Source organism: Pelecanus crispus, chromosome 17 (genome assembly GCF_030463565.1).
Source record: "Pelecanus crispus isolate bPelCri1 chromosome 17, bPelCri1.pri, whole genome shotgun sequence".
Taxonomy (NCBI): Eukaryota; Metazoa; Chordata; class Aves; order Pelecaniformes; family Pelecanidae; genus Pelecanus; species Pelecanus crispus.
Window position 1 is genome coordinate 7,677,420 of NC_134659.1, and position 20,177 is coordinate 7,697,596.

The window sequence follows — 20,177 nt, forward strand, 5'->3', positions numbered from 1 at the left end:
CAGACACAGGGACATGGGGACACAGGGACATGTGGACACAAGGACAGGGGGACACGGGGATATGAGGATATGGGGACATGGGGACATGGAGACATGGGGACACAGGGACATGGGGACACCGGGACATGGGGACACTGGGACATGGGGATATGTGGACATGGGGACATAGGGACATGGGGACATGGGAACACAGGGACATGTGGACACCGGGACATGGGGACACGGGGACATGGGGACATGTGGACATGGGGACATGGGGACACAGGGACATGTGGACACCGGGACATGGGGACATGGGGACACAGGGACGTGTGGACACAGGGACATGGGGACACAGGGACATGGGGACATGTGGACATGGGGACATGGGGACACAGGGACATGGGGACATGTGGACATGTGGACACCGGGACATGGGGACACTGGGACATGGGGACATGTGGACATGGGGACATGGGGACACAGGGACATGGGGACATGTGGACATGTGGACACCGGGACATGGGGACACTGGGACATGGGGACACAGGGACGTGTGGACATGGGGACATGGGGACACTGGGACATGGGGACATGGGGACATGGGGACATGGGGACACAGGGACATGTGGACACCGGGACATGGGGACATGTGGACATGGGGACATGGGGACACAGGGACATGGGGACACGGGGACATGGGGACACAGGGACATGTGGACACCGGGACATGGGGACACGTGGACACAGGGACATGGGGACACAGGGACACGTGGCAGCCGGCCCAGCGCAGGCCCCCGGGGGGACCCGAGGCACGGGGGGGCTCACGTCAGGGGCTTCTCCAGGCGGCTGCCGGCCGAGCCCACGATCTCGCCCAGGGTGCAGAAGGCCTGGCCCAGGAAATCCTGCCCGGACCGCGGCGTCACCGGGGGCTGTCCCCGTCCCCGTCCCCGGCCCCGTCCCCGTCCCCGTCCCCAGCCCCGCGGTGTCGGGGCCGGAGGTGGGGGAGCGGTGCCGGCCCCGCGCTTACGTGCTTGGAGAGGTCGGGGCTTTTGGAGTCCACGTCGTACCTGGGGACAGAGGGGACCGATGGCCGGGGCCGCGGGGACGGGAGTGCGGATGGGGTGGCCTTGGGGGTGGGATGGGATGGGGTGGGGACAGGGAGGGGATGGGACGGGACAGGGATGGGACACAAATAGGGATGGGGACGGGGATGGGGATGGGGACACGGATAGGATGGGGATGGGATGGGATGGGATGGGGACAGGGAGGGGATGGGGACACGGATAGGATGGGGATGGGATGGGATGGGGACAGGGATGGGGATGGGGACACGGATAGGATGGGGATGGGATGGGGTGGGGACAGGGAGGGGATGGGACGGGACAGGGATGGGACACAAATAGGGATGGGGACAGGGATGGGGATGGGGACACGGATAGGATGGGGACACGGATAGGATGGGGATGGGATGGGATGGGGACAGGGAGGGGATGGGGACACGGATAGGATGGGGATGGGATGGGATGGGGACAGGGAGGGGATGGGACGGGACAGGGATGGGACACAAATAGGGATGGGGATGGGGATGGGGATGGGGACACGGATAGGATGGGGATGGGATGGGATGGGGACACGGATAGGATGGGGACACGGATAGGATGGGGACACGGATAGGATGGGGATGGGATGGGATGGGGACAGGGAGGGGATGGGGACACGGATAGGATGGGGGTGGGATGGGATGGGGACAGGGAGGGGATGGGGACACGGATAGGATGGGGATGGGATGGGATGGGGACAGGGAGGGGATGGGGACACGGATAGGATGGGGATGGGATGGGGTGGGGACAGGGAGGGGATGGGACGGGACAGGGATGGGACACAAATAGGGATGGGGATGGGGATGGGGATGGGGACACGGATAGGATGGGGATGGGATGGGATGGGGACAGGGATAGGATGGGGACACGGATAGGATGGGGATGGGATGGGGTGGGGACAGGGAGGGGATGGGACGGGACAGGGATGGGACACAAATAGGGATGGGGATGGGGATGGGGATGGGGACACGGATAGGATGGGGATGGGATGGGATGGGGACAGGGATAGGATGGGGACACGGATAGGATGGGGATGGGATGGGATGGGACCGGACAGGGATGGGGACACAGATAGGATGGGGATGGGATGGGATGGGGACAGGGAGGGGATGGGGACACGGATAGGATGGGGGTGGGATGGGATGGGGACAGGGATAGGATGGGGACACGGATAGGATGGGGATGGGATGGGATGGGGACAGGGAGGGGATGGGGACACGGATAGGATGGGGATGGGATGGGATGGGGACAGGGATAGGATGGGGACACGGATAGGATGGGGATGGGATGGGGACAGGGAGGGGATGGGACGGGACAGGGATGGGACACAAATAGGGATGGGTGAGGTATGGGGACCGGGATGGGGACACGGATAGGATGGGGGTGGGATGGGATGGGGACAGGGAGGGGATGGGACGGGACAGGGATGGGACACAAATAGGGATGGGTGGGGTATGGGGACAGGGATGGGGACATGGGTAGGATGGGGGTGGTATGGGGATGGGGACAGGGACATGGATAGGATGGGGGTGGGATGGGGATGGGGACAGGGACATGGATAGGATGGGGGTGGGATGGGGACAAGGATGGGGATGCGGACAGGGATGGGACAGGGACAGGTATGGGGACACAGATGTGATGGGCTGGAGATGGGATGGGGACAGGGATTAGGATGGAGGTGGGATGGGGACAGAGATATGATGTGATGGGATGGGGACAGGGATGGGGACAGGGATAGGATGGAGGTGGGATGGGGACAGGGATGTGATGTGATGGGATGGGGACAGGGATGGGGACAGGGATAGGATGGAGGTGGGATGGGGACAGGGATGTGATGGGATGGAGATGGGACAGGGACGGGGATGGGGACAGGGACAGCGTGGAGGTGGGATGGGGACATGGACAGGGACAGGGAGGGGGACAGGGACTGGATAGTGACAAGGACACGCCTGGGACAGGGACAGGGACAGATGCCAGCACCCGCCTGGCATCCCCCGGCACCGGCTGAGCCAGCGCTCGCAGCCCGGCAGCGGGGGGCTGTGCCGGGGCACCGGGGGCCGCGGTGGCGGGGGGGGGGTGACAGTGGGGGGACAGCGGGGACACTCACAGGTCGAAGCGGAGGTTCTGCTTCTCCTCGAAGAAGTAGTCGAGGACGAACTTGCGCAGAAAGTCGGGGTTCAGGGAGTTGTCGATCACCTCGGTGCGGCCGAACTGGGGGACACGGGGCCATGAGGGTATGGGGATGGGGACATGGGGATGGGGACACGGGGACATGTGTATGGGGACACAGGGACATGTGTATGGGGACACAGGGACATGGGGACATAGGTATGGGGACACGGGGACATGGGGATGGGGACACAGGGACATGGGGACATGGGGACATGGGGACATGAGGACATGGGGACATGGGGACACGGGGACATGGGGACACGGGAACATGGGGACGCAGGGACATGGGGACATGGGAACATGGGGATGCAGGGACATGGGGACACGGGAACATGGGGACGCAGGGACATGGGGACGCAGGGACATGGGAACATGGGGACACAGGGACATGGGGACATGGGAACATGGGGATGCAGGGACATGGGTATGGGGGACACAGGGACATGGGGACATGGGGACATGGGGACACGGGGACATGAGGACATGGGGACACGGGGACACAGGGACATGGGGACACGGGAACATGGGGACGCAGGGACATGGGGACATGGGGACATGGGGACATGGCGATGCAGGGACATGGGGACGCAGGGACATGGGGACATGGGGACGCAGGGACATGGAGACACGGGAACATGGGGACGCAGGGACATGGGGACATGGGAACATGGGGACGCAGGGACATGGGGACACAGGGACATGGGGACAGGGGAACATGGGGACGCAGGGACATAGGGACACAGGGACATGGGGACACGGGAACATGGGGACGCAGGGACATGGGGACATGGGAACATGGGGATGCAGGGACATGTGGACGCAGGGACATGGGTATGGGGACACAGGGACATGGGGACATGGGAACATGGGGACATGGGGACATAGGTATGGGGACATGGGGACATGGGGACATGGGGACATGTGTATGGGGACACAGGGACATGGGGACATAGGTATGGGGACACGGGGACGTGGGTATGGGGACACAGGGACATGGGGACATAGGTATGGGGACACGGGGACATGGGGATGGGGACACAGGGACATGGGAACATGGGGACATGGGGACACAGGGACATGAGGACATGGGGACATGGGGACACAGGGACATGGGGACGCAGGGACATGGGGACATGGGAACATGGGGATGCAGGGACATGGGGACGCAGGGACATGGGAACATGGGGACACAGGGACATGGGGACACAGGGACATGGGGACGCAGGGACATGGGGATGCAGGGACACAGGGACACAGGGACATGGGGACATGGGAACATGGGGACGCAGGGACATGGGGACACAGGGACATGGGGACATGGGAACATGGGGATGCAGGGACACAGGGACACAGGGACATGGGGACATGGGAACATGGGGACGCAGGGACATGGGGACACAGGGACATGGGGACATGGGAACATGGGGATGCAGGGACATGTGGACGCAGGGACATGGGTATGGGGACACAGGGACATGGGGACATGGGAACATGGGGACATGGGGACATAGGTATGGGGACATGGGGACATGGGGACATGGGGACACAGGGACATGTGTATGGGGACACAGGGACATGGGGACACAGGGACATGGGGACATGGGAACATGGGGACATGGGGATATGGGGACATGTGTATGGGGACACAGGGACATGGGGACATAGGCATGGGGACATGGGGACACGGGGACGTGGGTATGGGGACATAGGGATACGGGGACACGGGGACATGGGGACACAGGGACATGGGGACATGGGGACATGGGTATGGGGACACAGGGACATGGGAACATGGGGACACGGGGATGGGGACACGGGGACATTGGGGACATGGGGACACGGGGACACGGGGACATGGGTATGGGGACACAGGGACATGGGGACATAGGTATGGGGACACGGGGACGTGGGTACGGGGACACAGGGACATGGGAACATGGGGACATGGGGACACGGGGACACGGGGATGGGGACACAGGGACATGGGGACATTGGGGACACGGGGACATGGGGATGGGGACCTGGGGACGGGATGGCGGGGCGGAGGAAGACGACCAGCGGGGGGACGGAGGGAGGGACGGGGACAGCAGGGGGACAGCGGGGGACACGCGGTGCCGCGGGGGCGGGAGGGGACGCGCGGGCCAGGCACGGCGGGACCAGGTGCCCCTTTGTCCTCGGCGTGGGGCTGGCACCGCGCCCCGCCCGCCCCCGCCTGCTCATTAAGGCCCGAGCCCCTCAATTAAGCAGCCGGTAATTACAGGGCGCCCGGCGGGGGGCGGGGGGGCGGGAGGCAGCGGGGGGGGCCGGGGCACCCCGAGGGGTGTCCCCAAGTGTCCCCCTCCCTGGGGACAGCCAGCAGAGCGCGGATTGGCCAGCTGGCTGCACGCCAACCGCTGATTGGCTGCCTGCCCGGCCCCCCAACACGCTCCCCAGCTCCCCAACATGCTGATTGGCCGGCTGGCCAGCACCCCAACATGCGGATTGGCCAGTTGGCCAGCACCCCAACATGCTCATTGGTCAGTACCTCAACATGCAGTTGGCCAGCACCCCAACATGCTGGTTGGCCACCTGGCCATCACCTTGACCTGCTGATTGGCCAACCGGCTGGCACCCCAACATGACGATAGGCCAACATCTAACTTGCTGATTGGCCGGCTGGCCAGCACCCCAACATGCTCATTGGTCAGCACCCCAACATGCAGTTGGCCAGAAGCAGACATGCTGATTGGTCATCGGGCCAGCACCCCAACATGCTGGTTGGCCAACATCTGACATGTTGGTTGGCCACCTGGCCATCACCTTGACCTGCTGATTGGCCAACGGGCCAGCACCCCCAACATGCTGATTGGCCAGTTGGCCAGCACCCCAACATGCTCATTGGTCAGTACCTCAACATGCAGTTGGCCAGACTTGGACATGCTGATTGGTCACTGGGCCAGCACCCCAACATGCTGGTTGGCCAACATCTGACATGCTGGTTGGCTACCCGGCCATCACCTTGACCTGCTGATTGGCCAACGGGCTGGCACCCCAACATGCTGATTGGCCAGCACCCCCGATATGCTGGTTGGCCAACATCTGACATGTTGGTTGGCCACCTGGCCATCACCTTGACCTGCTGATTGGCCAATGGGCCGGCACCCCCAACAGGATGATAGGCCAACATCTGACATGCTGATTGGCCGGCTGGCCAGCACCCTAACATGCTGATTGGCCAGCACCCCCGACATGCTGGTTGGCCAACATCTGACATGTTGGTTGGCCACCTGGCCAGCACCCCAACATGCTGATTGGCCACCTGCTTGGCAAGCCCGCATGCTGATCGGCCATCACCCCGACATGCTGATTGGCCGGCTGGCTGGCACCCCAACACGCTGATTGGCTGATTGGCCACCGCCCCCCTCGCCATGCCGCCTGTCCGTCCATCCGTCCGTCCGGGCACTCACCTCCCGCCACTGCCGGCTGCCGGGGCGCTGGGTGTAGAGCACGCAGACTGCGGGCAGGGGCGGCAGCGGGTTGGGGGACCCGGAACCCCCCGAGCCCCCTGGACCCCCTGAGCCCCCCAGACACCTCCTGGACACCCCCCAGACCCCCGGACACCCCCCAGACACCCTGAGCCCCCCCCCCAGACACCCCCTGAGCCCCCCAGACACCCCCCATACCCCTTGAGCCCCCCAGACACCTCGTGGACACCCCCCGGACACCCTGAGCCCCCTCAGACACCCCCCATACCCCCAGACACCCCCCATACCCCCTGAGCCCCCCAGACACACCCCCAGGCACCCCCTGAGCCCCCCAGACACCCCTCCAGACCCTCTGAGCCCCCTGGACACCCCCCATACCCTCAGACACCCCCCATACCCCCTGAACCCCCCAGACACTCCCCAGGCACCCCCCATACACCCTGAGCCCCCCCCAGACACCCCCCCCCCAGACCCTCTGAGCCCCCCAGACACCCCCAATACCCCCTGAGCCCCCCAGACACACCCCCAGGCACCCCCTGAGCCCCCCAGACACCCCCCAGACCCCCGGACACCCCCCCAGACACCCTGAGCCCCCCAGACACCTCGTGGACACCCCCCGGACACCCTGAGCCCCCCCAGACACCCCCTGTACCCCCAGACACCCCCCATACCCCCTGAGCCCCCCAGACACACCCCCAGGCACCCCCTGAACCCCCCAGACACTCTGAGCCCCCTGGACACCCCCCCATACCCTCAGACACCCCCCATACCCCCTGAACCCCCCAGACACTCCCCAGGCACCCCCTGTACCCCCTGAGCCCCCCAAACACCCCCCGGACACTTCCTGGACCCCCTAAGCCCCCCAGACAACCCCCCAGACACCCCCCGGACACCCCCTGATCCCTCCAGACCCCCTAAGCCCCCCAGACAACCCCCCAGACACCTCCTGATCCCCCCAGACACCCCCCAGACCCCCTAAGCCCCCCAGACACCCCCCAGACACCCCCTGGACACTCCCTGGACCCCCTGAGTCCCCCAGACCTCCTGAGCCCCCCACACCCGCCTCAGACCCCCCCCCGGACACCCCCTGCTCCCCCAGACCTCCTGAGCCCCCCACACCCGCCCCAGACCCCCCCCCGGACACCCCCTGCTCCCCCCAGACCTCCTGAGCCCCCCACACCCGCCCCAGACCCCCCCCCCGGACACCCCCTGCTCCCCCCAGACCTCCTGAGCCCCCCACACCCGCCTCAGACCCCCCCCCGGACACCCCCTGCTCCCCCCAGACCTCCTGAGCCCCCCACACCCGCCCCAGACCCCCCCCCGGACACCCCCTGCTCCCCCCAGACCTCCTGAGCCCCCCACACCCGCCCCAGACCCCCCCCCGGACACCCCCTGCTCCCCCCAGACCTCCTGAGCCCCCCACACCCGCCTCAGACCCCCCCCCGGACACCCCCTGCTCCCCCCAGACCTCCTGAGCCCCCCAGACCCGCCTCAGACCCCCCCCGGACACCCCCTGAGCCCCCCAGACCTCCTGAGCCCCCCACACCCGCCCCAGACCCCCCCCCCGGACACCCCCTGCTCCCCCCAGACCTCCTGAGCCCCCCACACCCGCCCCAGACCCCCCCCCGGACACCCCCTGCTCCCCCCAGACCTCCTGAGCCCCCCACACCCGCCCCAGACCCCCCCCCGGACACCCCCTGCTCCCCCCAGACCTCCTGAGCCCCCCACACCCGCCTCAGACCCCCCCCGGACACCCCCTGCTCCCCCCAGACCTCCTGAGCCCCCCACACCCGCCTCAGACCCCCCCCGGACACCCCCTGAGCCCCCCAGACCTCCTGAGCCCCCAGACCCGCCTCAGACCCCCCCCCGGACACCCCCTGCTCCCCCCAGACCTCCTGAGCCCCCCAGACCCGCCTCAGACCCCCCCCGGACACCCCCTGCTCCCCCCAGACCTCCTGAGCCCCCCACACCCGCCCCAGACCCCCCCCCGGACACCCCCTGCTCCCCCCAGACCTCCTGAGCCCCCCAGACCCGCCTCAGACCCCCCCCGGACACCCCCTGCTCCCCCCAGACCTCCTGAGCCCCCCAGACCCGCCTCAGACCCCCCCCCGGACACCCCCTGCTCCCCCCAGACCTCCTGAGCCCCCCACACCCGCCTCAGACCCCCCCCGGACACCCCCTGCTCCCCCCAGACCTCCTGAGCCCCCCACACCCGCCCCAGACCCCCCCTCCGGACACCCCCTGCTCCCCCCAGACCTCCTGAGCCCCCCAGACCCCCCCACCAGACACCCCCTGCTCCCCCCAGACCTCCTGAGCCCCCCAGACCCGCCCCAGACCCCCCCCCGGACACCCCCTGCTCCCCCCAGACCTCTGAGCCCCCCACACCCGCCCCAGACCCCCCCCCGGACACCCCCTGAGCCCCCCAGACCTCCTGAGCCCCCCACACCCGCCTCAGACCCCCCCCGGACACCCCCTGCTCCCCCCAGACCTTCTGAGCCCCCCACACCCGCCCCAGACCCCCCCCCGGACACCCCCTGAGCCCCCCAGACCTCCTGAGCACCCCAGACCCGCCTCAGACCCCCCCCGGACACCCCCTGCTCCCCCCAGACCTCCTGAGCCCCCCACACCCGCCCCAGACCCCCCCCCCGGACACCCCCTGAGCCCCCCAGACCTCCTGAGCCCCCCACACCCGCCCCAGACCCCCCCCCCGGACACCCCCTGCTCCCCCCAGACCTTCTGAGCCCCCCACACCCGCCTCAGACCCCCCCCCGGACACCCCCTGCTCCCCCCAGACCTCCTGAGCCCCCCCACACCCGCCCCAGAGCCCCCCCCCGGACACCCCCTGCTCCCCCCAGACCTCCTGAGCCCCCCAGACCCGCCTCAGACCCCCCTCCGGACACCCCCTGCTCCCCCCAGACCTCCTGAGCCCCCCACACCCCCCCACCAGACACCCCCTGCTCCCCCCAGACCTCCTGAGCCCCCCACACCCGCCCCAGACCCCCCCCCGGACACCCCCTGCTCCCCCCCAGACCTCCTGAGCCCCCCACACCCGCCCCAGACCCCCCCCCGGACACCCCCTGAGCCCCCCAGACCTCCTGAGCCCCCCAGACCCGCCTCAGACCCCCCCCCGGACACCCCCTGCTCCCCCCAGACCTCCTGAGCCCCCCCACACCCGCCCCAGAGCCCCCCCGGACACCCCCTGAGCCCCCCAGACCTCCTGAGCCCCCCAGACCCGCCTCAGACCCCCCCCCGGACACCCCCTGCTCCCCCCAGACCTCCTGAGCCCCCCACACCCGCCCCAGACCCCCCCCCGGACACCCCCTGAGCCCCCCAGACCTCCTGAGCCCCCCACACCCGCCCCAGACCCCCCCCGGACACCCCCTGCTCCCCCCAGACCTCCTGAGCCCCCCAGACCCCCCCACCAGACACCCCCTGCTCCCCCCAGACCTCCTGAGCCCCCCAGACCCGCCCCAGACCCCCCCCCGGACACCCCCTGCTCCCCCCAGACCTCCTGAGCCCCCCACACCCGCCCCAGACCCCCCCCCGGACACCCCCTGAGCCCCCCAGACCTCCTGAGCCCCCCAGACCCGCCTCAGACCCCCCCCCGGACACCCCCCTGCTCCCCCCAGACCTCCTGAGCCCCCCACACCCGCCCCAGAGCCGCCCCCGGACACCCCCTGCTCCCCCCAGACCCCCTGAGCCCCCCCAAGCCCCCCGGCCCCCACTCACGGGGGTCCGACTTGGAGAAGGTGTCCTTGTCCAGGAGCTGCCTGCGGGGACACCACGGGCGCTGGGGTGCGAGGCGAGCGGGGCCACGCACCCCCGGCCACGCGTGCAGGTGTGTGAACAGGGCCACGTGTGCTCCCTGCCGCATGTCGGGGCGTGCACGGCCGCGTGTCAGGGTGTGCATGGCCACGTGTGCTCCCTGCCGCGTGTCGGGGCGTGCACGGCCGCGTGTCAGGGTGTGCATGGCCACGTGTGCTCCCTGCCGCGTGTCGGGGCGTGCACGGCCGCGTGTCAGGGTGTGCATGGCCACGTGTGCTCCCTGCCGCGTGTCGGGGCGTGCACGGCCGCGTGTCAGGGTGTGCATGGCCACGTGTGCTCCCTGCCGTGTGTCGGGGCGGTGCACGGCTGCGTGTGCTCCCTGCCGTGCGTCAGGGGTGTGCACGGCCACGTGTCAGGGTGTGCATGGCCGTGTGTCAGGGTGTGCATGGCCACATGTGCTCCCTGCTGCGTGTCAGGGCGTGCACGGCCGTGTGTCAGGGTGTGCATGGCTACCTGTGCTCTGTGTCGTGTGTCAGGGTGTGCATGGCCACGTGTGCTCCCTGCCATGTGTCGGGGCGTGCACGGCCGCGTGTCAGGGTGTGCATGGCCGTGTGTCAGTGTGTGCATGGCCACGTGTGCTCCCTGCTGCGTGTCGGGGCGTGCACGGCTGCGTGTCAGGGTGTGCATGGCCGTGTGTCAGGGTGTGTGTGCATGGCCACGTGTGCTCCCTGCCGCGTGTCGGGGTGTGCACGGCTGCGTGTCATGGGGTGTGCGCATGGCCATGTGTGCTCCGTGCCACGTGTCAGGGCACACATGGCCATGTGTCAGGGTGTGCATGGCCATGTGTCAGGGTGTGTGTGCATGGCTATATGTGCTCCCTGCAGCGTGTCGGGGCGTGCACGGCCATGTGTCAGGGTGTGCACGGCCGTGTGTCAGGGTGTGCATGGCCACGTGTGCTCCCTGCTGCGTGTCGGGGCGTGCACAGCCGCATGTCAGGGTGTGCATGGCCGTGTGTCAGGGTGTGCATGGCCACGTGTGCTCCCTGCCGCATGTCGGGGCATGCACGGCCGCGTGTCAGGGGGTGGGTGCATGGCCATGTGTGCTCCGTGCCACGTGTCAGGGCACACATGGCCATGTGTCAGGGTGTGTGTGCATGGCTATATGTGCTCCCTGCCGCGTGTCGGGGCATGCACGGCCGCGTGTCAGGGTGTGCATGGCCATGTGTGCTCTGTGCCGTGTGTCAGGGCGTGCATGGCTCTGTGTCGGGGTGTCCATGGCCATGCATGCTCCATGCCATGTGTTGGCGTGCGCAGTCGTGTGTCGGTGTGCACGGTACATACAGCTCTGTGTGCTCCGTGCCACGTGTCAGGGTGTGCACAGCCGTGTGTCAGGGTGCCCATGGCCATGTGTCAGGGTGTGCATGGCCGTGTGTGCCCCATGCCGCATGTCGGTGTGCACAGCCATGTGTCGGGTGTGTATGGCCGTGTGTCAGTGTGTGCATGGCATGGCCATGCGCTCTGTGTCACAATTCAGCATGCACAGCCGTGTGTCACGGTGCGCACAGCCATGTGTCAGGGTGCGCACAGCCGTGCGTGCTCCATGCCATGTGTTGGCGTGCACAGCCATGGGTCGGGGTGTGCACCGTCGTGTGTCAGCGCGTATGGCTGCATACAGCTCTGTGTGCTCCGTGCCGTGTGTCAGGGCGTGCACAGCCGTGTCAGGGCGTGCACAGCCGTGCGTGCTCCATGCCATGCGTTGGCGTGCACAGCCATGGGTCGGAGCAAGCATGGCTGCGTGTCAGGGCATGCACGGCCGAGTGTGCTCCATGTTGTGTGTCAGGGTGTGCCCAGCCGTGTGTCGGGGTGCGTGGCCGTGTGTCGGGGTGCGTGGCCATGTGTTTGGGCGCGTGGCCGTGTGTCGGGGCGCGTGGCCCCGTGTGTCGGGGTGTCCTCAGCCGTGTGTTGGCGTGCAGGGCCATGTGTCGAGGTGTGCCCAGCCATGTTTTGGGGCGTGTGGCCATGTGTCGGGGTGCATGGCTGTGTCGGGGTGCAGGGCCCTGGCGGGGGGGGGGACCCCGCGCCCCGTCACCCCCCGCTGCAGCGCTGAGCAGCGTCCCACCGCCGGGACTTCCTCCGGTCCCCGACGGAGTGGGAGGAAAATAGGTCGGAGCGCCCGCAGGCAGCGTGGCCGGGGGGGTGGCAGGGCCGGGGGGGGGCACCCGCTGCAGTTGGGGGGGGCACAGGGCACCCAGCACGGCTGGGGGGGGCACCCACTGCAGCTGGGGGGGGCACAGGGCACCCAGCACAGCTGGGGGGGGCACCCACTGCAGCTGGGGGGGCACAGGGCACCCAGCACAGCTGGGGGGGGCACCCACTGCAGCTGGGGGGGCACAGGGCACCCAGCACGGCTGGGGGGGGCACCCACTGCAGCTGGGGGGGCACAGGGCACCCAGCACAGCTGGGGGGGGCACCCACTGCAGCTGGGGGGGCACAGGGCACCCAGCACGGCTGGGGGGGGGCACCCACTGCAGCTGGGGGGGGCACAGGGCACCCAGCACGGCTGGGGGGCACGCAGATGGTCGGGGGGGGTCACCCACTGCAGCTGGGGGGGCACAGGGCACCCAGCACGGCTGGGGGGGGGCACCCACTGCAGCTGGGGGGCCACAGGGCACCCAGCACGGCTGGGGGGGGCACCCCACTGCAGCTGGGGGGGCACAGGGCACCCAGCACGGCTGGGGGGGGCACCCACTGCAGCTGGGGGGGGCACAGGGCACCCAGCACGGCTGGGGGGGGCACCCACTGCAGCTGGGGGGGCACAGGGCACCCAGTATGGCTGGGGGGCACCCAGGATGGTCGGGGGGGGTCACCCGCTGCAGCTGGGGGGGGCACAGGGCATCCAGCATGGCTGGGGGGGGCACCCACTGCAGCTGGGGGGGCACAGGGCACCCAGTATGGGCTGGGGGGCACCCAGGATGGTCGGGGGGGGGGTCACCCGCTGCAGCTGGGGGGGGGCACAGGGCACCCAGCACGGCTGGGGGGGGGCACCCCACTGCAGCTGGGGGGGCACAGGGCACCCAGCATGGCTGGGGGGGGCACCCACTGCAGCTGGGGGGGCACAGGGCACCCAGTATGGCTGGGGGGCACCCAGGATGGTCGGGGGGGGGTCACCCGCTGCAGCTGGGGGGGGCACAGGGCACCCAGCACGGCTGGGGGGGGCACCCACTGCAGCTGGGGGGGCACAGGGCACCCAGCACGGCTGGGGGGGGCACCCACTGCAGCTGGGGGGGCACAGGGCACCCAGTATGGCTGGGGGGCACCCAGGATGGTCGGGGGGGGGGTCACCCGCCGCTGCAGCTGGGGGGGGCACAGGGCACCCAGCACGGCTGGGGGGGGCACCCACTGCAGCTGGGGGGGCACAGGGCACCCAGCACGGCTGGGGGGGGCACCCACTGCAGCTGGGGGGGCACAGGGCACCCAGTATGGCTGGGGGGCACCCAGGATGGTCGGGGGGGGGTCACCCGCTGCAGCTGGGGGGGGCACAGGGCACCCAGCACGGCTGGGGGGGGGCACCCACTGCAGCTGGGGGGGCACAGGGCACCCAGCACGGCTGGGGGGGGGCACCCACTGCAGCTGGGGGGGCACAGGGCACCCAGCACGGCTGGGGGGGGCACCCACTGCAGCTGGGGGGGCACAGGGCACCCAGTATGGCTGGGGGGGCACCCAGGATGGTCGGGGGGGGGTCACCCGCTGCAGCTGGGGGGGCACAGGGCACCCAGCACGGCTGGGGGGGGCACCCACTGCAGCTGGGGGGGCACAGGGCACCCAGCACAGCTGGGGGGGGCACCCACTGCCAGCTGGGGGGGGCACAGGGCACCCAGCACAGCTGGGGGGGGCACCCACTGCAGCTGGGGGGGCACAGGGCACCCAGCACGGCTGGGGGGGGGCACCCACTGCAGCTGGGGGGGCACAGGGCACCCAGCACGGCTGGGGGGCACGCAGGATGGTCGGGGGGGGTCACCCCCACTGCAGCTGGGGGGGCACAGGGCACCCAGCACGGCTGGGGGGGGCACCCACTGCAGCTGGGGGGCCACAGGGCACCCAGCACGGCTGGGGGGGGCACCCACTGCAGCTGGGGGGGCACAGGGCATCCAGCACGGCTGGGGGGCACCCACTGCAGCTGGGGGGGCACAGGGCACCCAGCACAGCTGGGGGGGGCACCCACTGCAGCTGGGGGGGCACAGGGCACCCAGCACGGCTGGGGGGGGGCACCCACTGCAGCTGGGGGGGCACAGGGCACCCCAGCACGGCTGGGGGGGGGCACCCACTGCAGCTGGGGGGCCACAGGGCACCCAGCACGGCTGGGGGGGGCACCCACTGCAGCTGGGGGGGCACAGGGCACCTAGCACGGCTGGGGGGGGCACCCACTGCAGCTGGGGGGGCACAGGGCACCCAGCACGGCTGGGGGGGGCACCCACTGCAGCTGGGGGGGCACAGGGCACCCAGTATGGCTGGGGGGCACCCAGGATGGTCGGGGGGGGGTCACCCGCTGCAGCTGGGGGGGGCACAGGGCACCCAGCACGGCTGGGGGGGGGCACCCACTGCAGCTGGGGGGGCACAGGGCACCCAGCACGGCTGGGGGGGGCACCCACTGCAGCTGGGGGGGCACAGGGCACCCAGCACAGCTGGGGGGGGCACCCACTGCAGCTGGGGGGGCACAGGGCACCCAGCACAGCTGGGGGGGGCACCCACTGCAGCTGGGGGGGCACAGGGCACCCAGCACGGCTGGGGGGGGCACCCACTGCAGCTGGGGGGGCACAGGGCACCCAGCACGGCTGGGGGGCACGCAGGATGGTCGGGGGGGGTCACCCACTGCAGCTGGGGGGGCACAGGGCACCCAGCACGGCTGGGGGGGGCACCCACTGCAGCTGGGGGGCCACAGGGCACCCAGCACGGCTGGGGGGGGCACCCACTGCAGCTGGGGGGGCACAGGGCATCCAGCACGGCTGGGGGGCACCCACTGCAGCTGGGGGGGCACAGGGCACCCAGGATGGTCGGGGGGGAACCCAGCACAGCTGGGGGGGGACACAGGGCACCCAGCACGACTGGGGGGGGCACCCAGCATGGCCAGGGGGGCACCCACTGCAGCTGGGGGGGCACAGGGCACCCAGCACGGCCGGGGGACCAGGGGCACCCCAGCACCCCGACCCAGTGGGCCCCCAGCTTGCAGAGAGGGGGTGCAGTGGGGGCTGGCGGGGGGGGGCAGGAGGTTTAGGGGCCCCCCCCGGGGGGGGTGGGGCATTGCACCCCTCCCCAGCCCCCCCGTTTCGGTCCCCAGCACCCACAGCAGCGCCCCCAGCACCCATGTGTCCGTCCCCCCCCCCCCCCAAGCCCCCTGGGCCAGCACCCACGTTAGGGGCACCGGGGGGGTCATGGCACCCTCGGAACCCCCACCCCATCCCCGGGGTCCCCCCTTCGTGCACCCCCCCGGCCCTAGAGCCCCCCACTCCTCCCCCAGTGCCTCCCCAGTGCCTCCCAGTGCCCTCCAGTGCCCCATACCCGCAGTACCCCCGCTCTCCCAGTGCCCCCCATGTTCCCAGTGCTCCCCCCCCGAGCACCCCACTCCCCCAGTGCCTCCCAGTGCCTCCCAGTGCCCTCCAGTGCCCCATACCCGCAGTACCCCCGCTCTCCCAGTGCCCCCCATGTTCCCAGTGCTCCCCCCCGAGCCCCCCCACTCCCCCAGTGCCTCCCAGTGCCTCCCAGTGCCCTCCAGTGCCCCATACCCGCAGTACCCCCGCTCTCCCAGTGCCCCCCATGTTCCCAGTGCTCCCCCCCGAGCACCCCACTCCCCCAGTGCCTCCCAGTGCCTCCCAGTGCCCTCCAGTGCCCCATACCCGCAGTACCCCCGCTCTCCCAGTGCCCCCCATGTTCCCAGTGCTCCCCCCCGAGCACCCCACTCCCCCAGTGCCTCCCAGTGCCTCCCAGTGCCCTCCAGTGCCCCATACCCGCAGTACCCCCCGCTCTCCCAGTGCCCCCCATGTTCCCAGTGCTCCCCCCCGAGCACCCCACTCCCCCAGTGCCTCCCAGTGCCTCCCAGTGCCCTCCAGTGCCCCATACCCGCAGTACCCCCCGCTCTCCCAGTGCCCCCCATGTTCCCAGTGCTCCCCCCTGAGCCCCCCACTCCCCCAGTGCCTCCCAGTGCCTCCCAGTGCCCTCCAGTGCCCCATACCCGCAGTACCCCCCGCTCTCCCCAGTGCCCCCCATGTTCCCAGTGCTCCCCCCTGAGCCCCCCACTTCCCCCAGTGCCTCCCAGTGCCTCCCAGTGCCCTCCAGTGCCCCATACCCGCAGTACCCCCCACTCCCCCAGTGCCTCCCAGTGCCCCCCCATGCCCCCAGTACCCCGACAACCCCTGTGCTCCCCCCACTCTCCCAGTGCCTCCCAGTACCCGACACCCCCCGCTCCCCCAGTGCCTCCCAGTATCCAAAACCACCGGCTGCCTCCTGCCCCCCCCCAGTGCCCCCCCAGTGCCTCCGTTCTCCCAGTGCCTCCCAGTATCCGAAAACACCAACTGCCTCCCGCTCCCCCAGTGCCTCCCAGTACACCCCAGTATCCTACAATGCCGACCGCTCCCTGCTCCCAGTGCTTCCCAGTGCCTCCCAGTATCCTACAGCACTGACTGCTCCCTGCTCCCAGTGCATCCCAGTGTATCCCAGTGCCTCCCAGTATCCTACAGCACTGACTGCTCCCTGCTCCCAGTGCATCCCAGTGTATCCTAGTACATCCCAGTGCCTCCCAGTAACCTACAACACTGACTGCTCCCTGCTCCCAGTGCATCCCAGTGCTTCCCAATGCATCCCAGTATCCTACAACATCAACCACTCCCTGCTCCCAGTGCCTCCCAGTGCCTCCCAGTGCACCACAACACCGACTGCTCCCCGCTCCCGGTGCCTCCCAGTGCCTCCCAGTGCCTCCCAGTACGCTACAACACCGACTGCTCCCCGCTCCCGGTGCCTCCCAGTGCCTCCCAGTGCCTCCCAGTACGCTACAACACCGACTGCTCCCCGCTCCCGGTGCCTCCCAGTGCCTCCCAGTGCCTCCCAGTACGCTACAACACCGACTGCTCCCCGCTCCCCGGTGCCTCCCAGTGCCTCCCAGTGCCCTACAACACCGACTGCTCCCCGCTCCCGGTGCCTCCCGGTGCCTCCCAGTGCCTCCCAGTGCCTCCCAGTGCCCTACAACACCAACTGCTCCCCACTCCCAGTGCCTCCCAGTGCCTCCCAGTGCCTCCCAGTACGCTACAACACCAACTGCTCCCTGCCCCCAGTGCCTCCCGGTGCCTCCCAGTACGCTACAACACCGACTGCTCCCCGCTCCCGGTGCCTCCCGGTGCATCCCAGTGCCTCCCAGTACGCTACAACACTGACTGCTCCCCACTCCCGGTGCCTCCCAGTGCCTCCCAGTGCCTCCCAGTGCCTCCCAGTGCCCTACAACACCGACTGCTCCCTGCTCCCGGTGCCTCCCAGTACACTACAACACCAACTGCTCCCCACTCCCGGTGCCTCCCAGTGCCTCCCAGTGCCTCCCAGTACGCTACAACACCAACTGCTCCCTGCCCCCCAGTGCCTCCCGGTGCCTCCCAGTACGCTACAACACCGACTGCTCCCCGCTCCCGGTGCCTCCCGGTGCCTCCCAGTGCCTCCCAGTGCCTCCCAGTACGCTACAACACCGACTGCTCCCCGCTCCCGGTGCCTCCCAGTGCATCCCAGTGCCTCCCAGTACGCTACAACACTGACTGCTCCCCACTCCCGGTGCCTCCCAGTGCCTCCCAGTGCCTCCCAGTGCCCTACAACACCGACTGCTCCCTGCTCCCGGTGCCTCCCAGTACGCTACAACACCGACTGCTCCCCACTCCCGGTGCCTCCCAGTGCCTCCCAGTGCTTCCCAGTACGCTACAACACCGACTGCTCCCTGCCCCCAGTGCCTCCCGGTGCCTCCCGGTGCCTCCCAGTGCCTCCCAGTGCCCTACAACACCGACTGCTCCCCACTCCCGGTGCCTCCCAGTGCCTCCCAGTGCCTCCCAGTATGCTACAACACCGACTGCTCCCTGCCCCCGGTGCCTCCCGGTGCCTCCCGGTGCCTCCCGGTGCCTCCCAGTGCCTCCCAGTATGCTACAACACCGACTGCTCCCCACTCCCGGTGCCTCCCAGTGCCTCCCAGTGCCTCCCAGTATGCTACAACACCGACTGCTCCCTGCCCCCAGTGCCTCCCAGTGCCTCCCAGTGCCTCCCAGTATGCTACAACACCGACTGCTCCCCGCTCCCGGTGCCTCCCGGTGCCCCCGGCGCCCCACAACGCCGCCTGCCCCCGCTCCCGCCGCCGGTGCCGGCTCGGCCGGGGCCCCGGTACCTGCACGACACCGTCAGCTCCACCCGGGTGGCCGGGACGGGGCCGGGGCCGCTGCCCGGCTCCGGGATGCCCAGGCCCGCCATGCCCCGGGCTCCGCCGCTGCCCCGCTCCGGCCGCCCCCGCGCCCCGGCACCGCCACCGGCACCGGCACCGGGATCGGGATCGGGATCGGGATCGGGATCGGGATCGGGATCGGGATCGGGATCGGCTCCGCCCCGGCCCCGCCCCCGGCCCCGCCCGGGGCTCCCGGCCCCGGCCCCGCACCGAGGGGCTGCCCGGTGCTTCCCACGGTACCGCCCCAGGGACCCCGGTACCGCCCCCGCACCGCCCCCGGACCCCCGCCATCGCCCCCGGTACCGCCCCCGGACCCCCGGCATCGCCCCCGGACCCCCGGCATCGCCCCCGGTACCGCCCCCGGACCCCCGGCATCGCCCCCGGACCCCAGGGTCGCCCCCAGAGCCCCGGCATCGCCCCCGCTATCACCCCCGGGCCCGGGGTCGCCCCCAGACCCCCGGCATCGCCCCCGGTACCGCCCCCGGTACCGCCCCCGCACCCCAGGGTCACCCCCAGAGCCCCGGCATCGCCGCCGGCATCGCCCCCGCTATCACCCCCGGGCCCCGGGATCGCCCCCAGACCCCCGGGATCACCCCCGGGATCGCCCCCGGACCCCCAACATCGCCCCCGGTACCGCCCCCGGACCCCAGGGTCGCCCCCAGAGCCCCGGCATCGCCCCCGGGGTCGCCCCCGGACCCCCGGCATCGCCCCCGGTACCGCCCCCAGACCCCCGGGATCGCCCCCGGGGTCGCCCCCGGACCCCCGGCATCGCCCCCGGTACCGCCCCCAGACCCCCGGGATCGCCCCCGGACCCCCAACATCGCCCCCGGTACCGCCCCCGGACCCCAGGGTCGCCCCCAGACCCCCGGTACCGCCCCCCGGCATCGCCCCCGCTATCATCCCCGAGCCCCGACATCGCCCCCAGACCCCCGCCATCACCCCCGGTACTGCCCCCAGACCCCCGGGATCACCCCCAGACCCCCGGCATCGCCCCCGGTACCGCCCCCAGACCCCCGGGATCACCCCCAGACCCCCGGCATCGCCCCCGGTACCGCCCCCGGGCCCCGGGATCGCCCCCAGCTCCCCAGTACCGCCCCCGGGGTCGCCCCCGGACCCCCATCATCGCCCCCGCTATCGCCCCCGGGCCCCAGGATCGCCCCCGGACCCCCGGTACCACCCCCGCACCTCCGGTACAGCTCCCCCAGACCCCCCGGGATTGCCCGGGGGCTCCCGGTAT

General features: G+C 70.3%; 1 protein-coding gene across 1 annotated transcript in view; it reads right to left on the reverse strand.

The window, feature by feature from the left end:
• LOC142595116 (copine-5-like) overlaps window positions 1-18,969 on the reverse strand; it is a 39,012-nt gene extending 20,043 nt beyond the window's left edge. Inside the window, exons 1-6 of the mRNA XM_075722561.1 lie at window positions 18,887-18,969; window positions 10,448-10,488; window positions 6,701-6,747; window positions 3,190-3,293; window positions 1,010-1,049; window positions 808-884 (exon numbers count right to left, since the gene is read on the reverse strand). Of these exons, the coding sequence (XP_075578676.1) occupies window positions 808-884; window positions 1,010-1,049; window positions 3,190-3,293; window positions 6,701-6,747; window positions 10,448-10,488; window positions 18,887-18,969 (392 nt within the window). The remainder of the gene's footprint in view (window positions 1-807; window positions 885-1,009; window positions 1,050-3,189; window positions 3,294-6,700; window positions 6,748-10,447; window positions 10,489-18,886) is intronic.
• Between the last annotated feature and the right edge of the window lie 1,208 nt (window positions 18,970-20,177).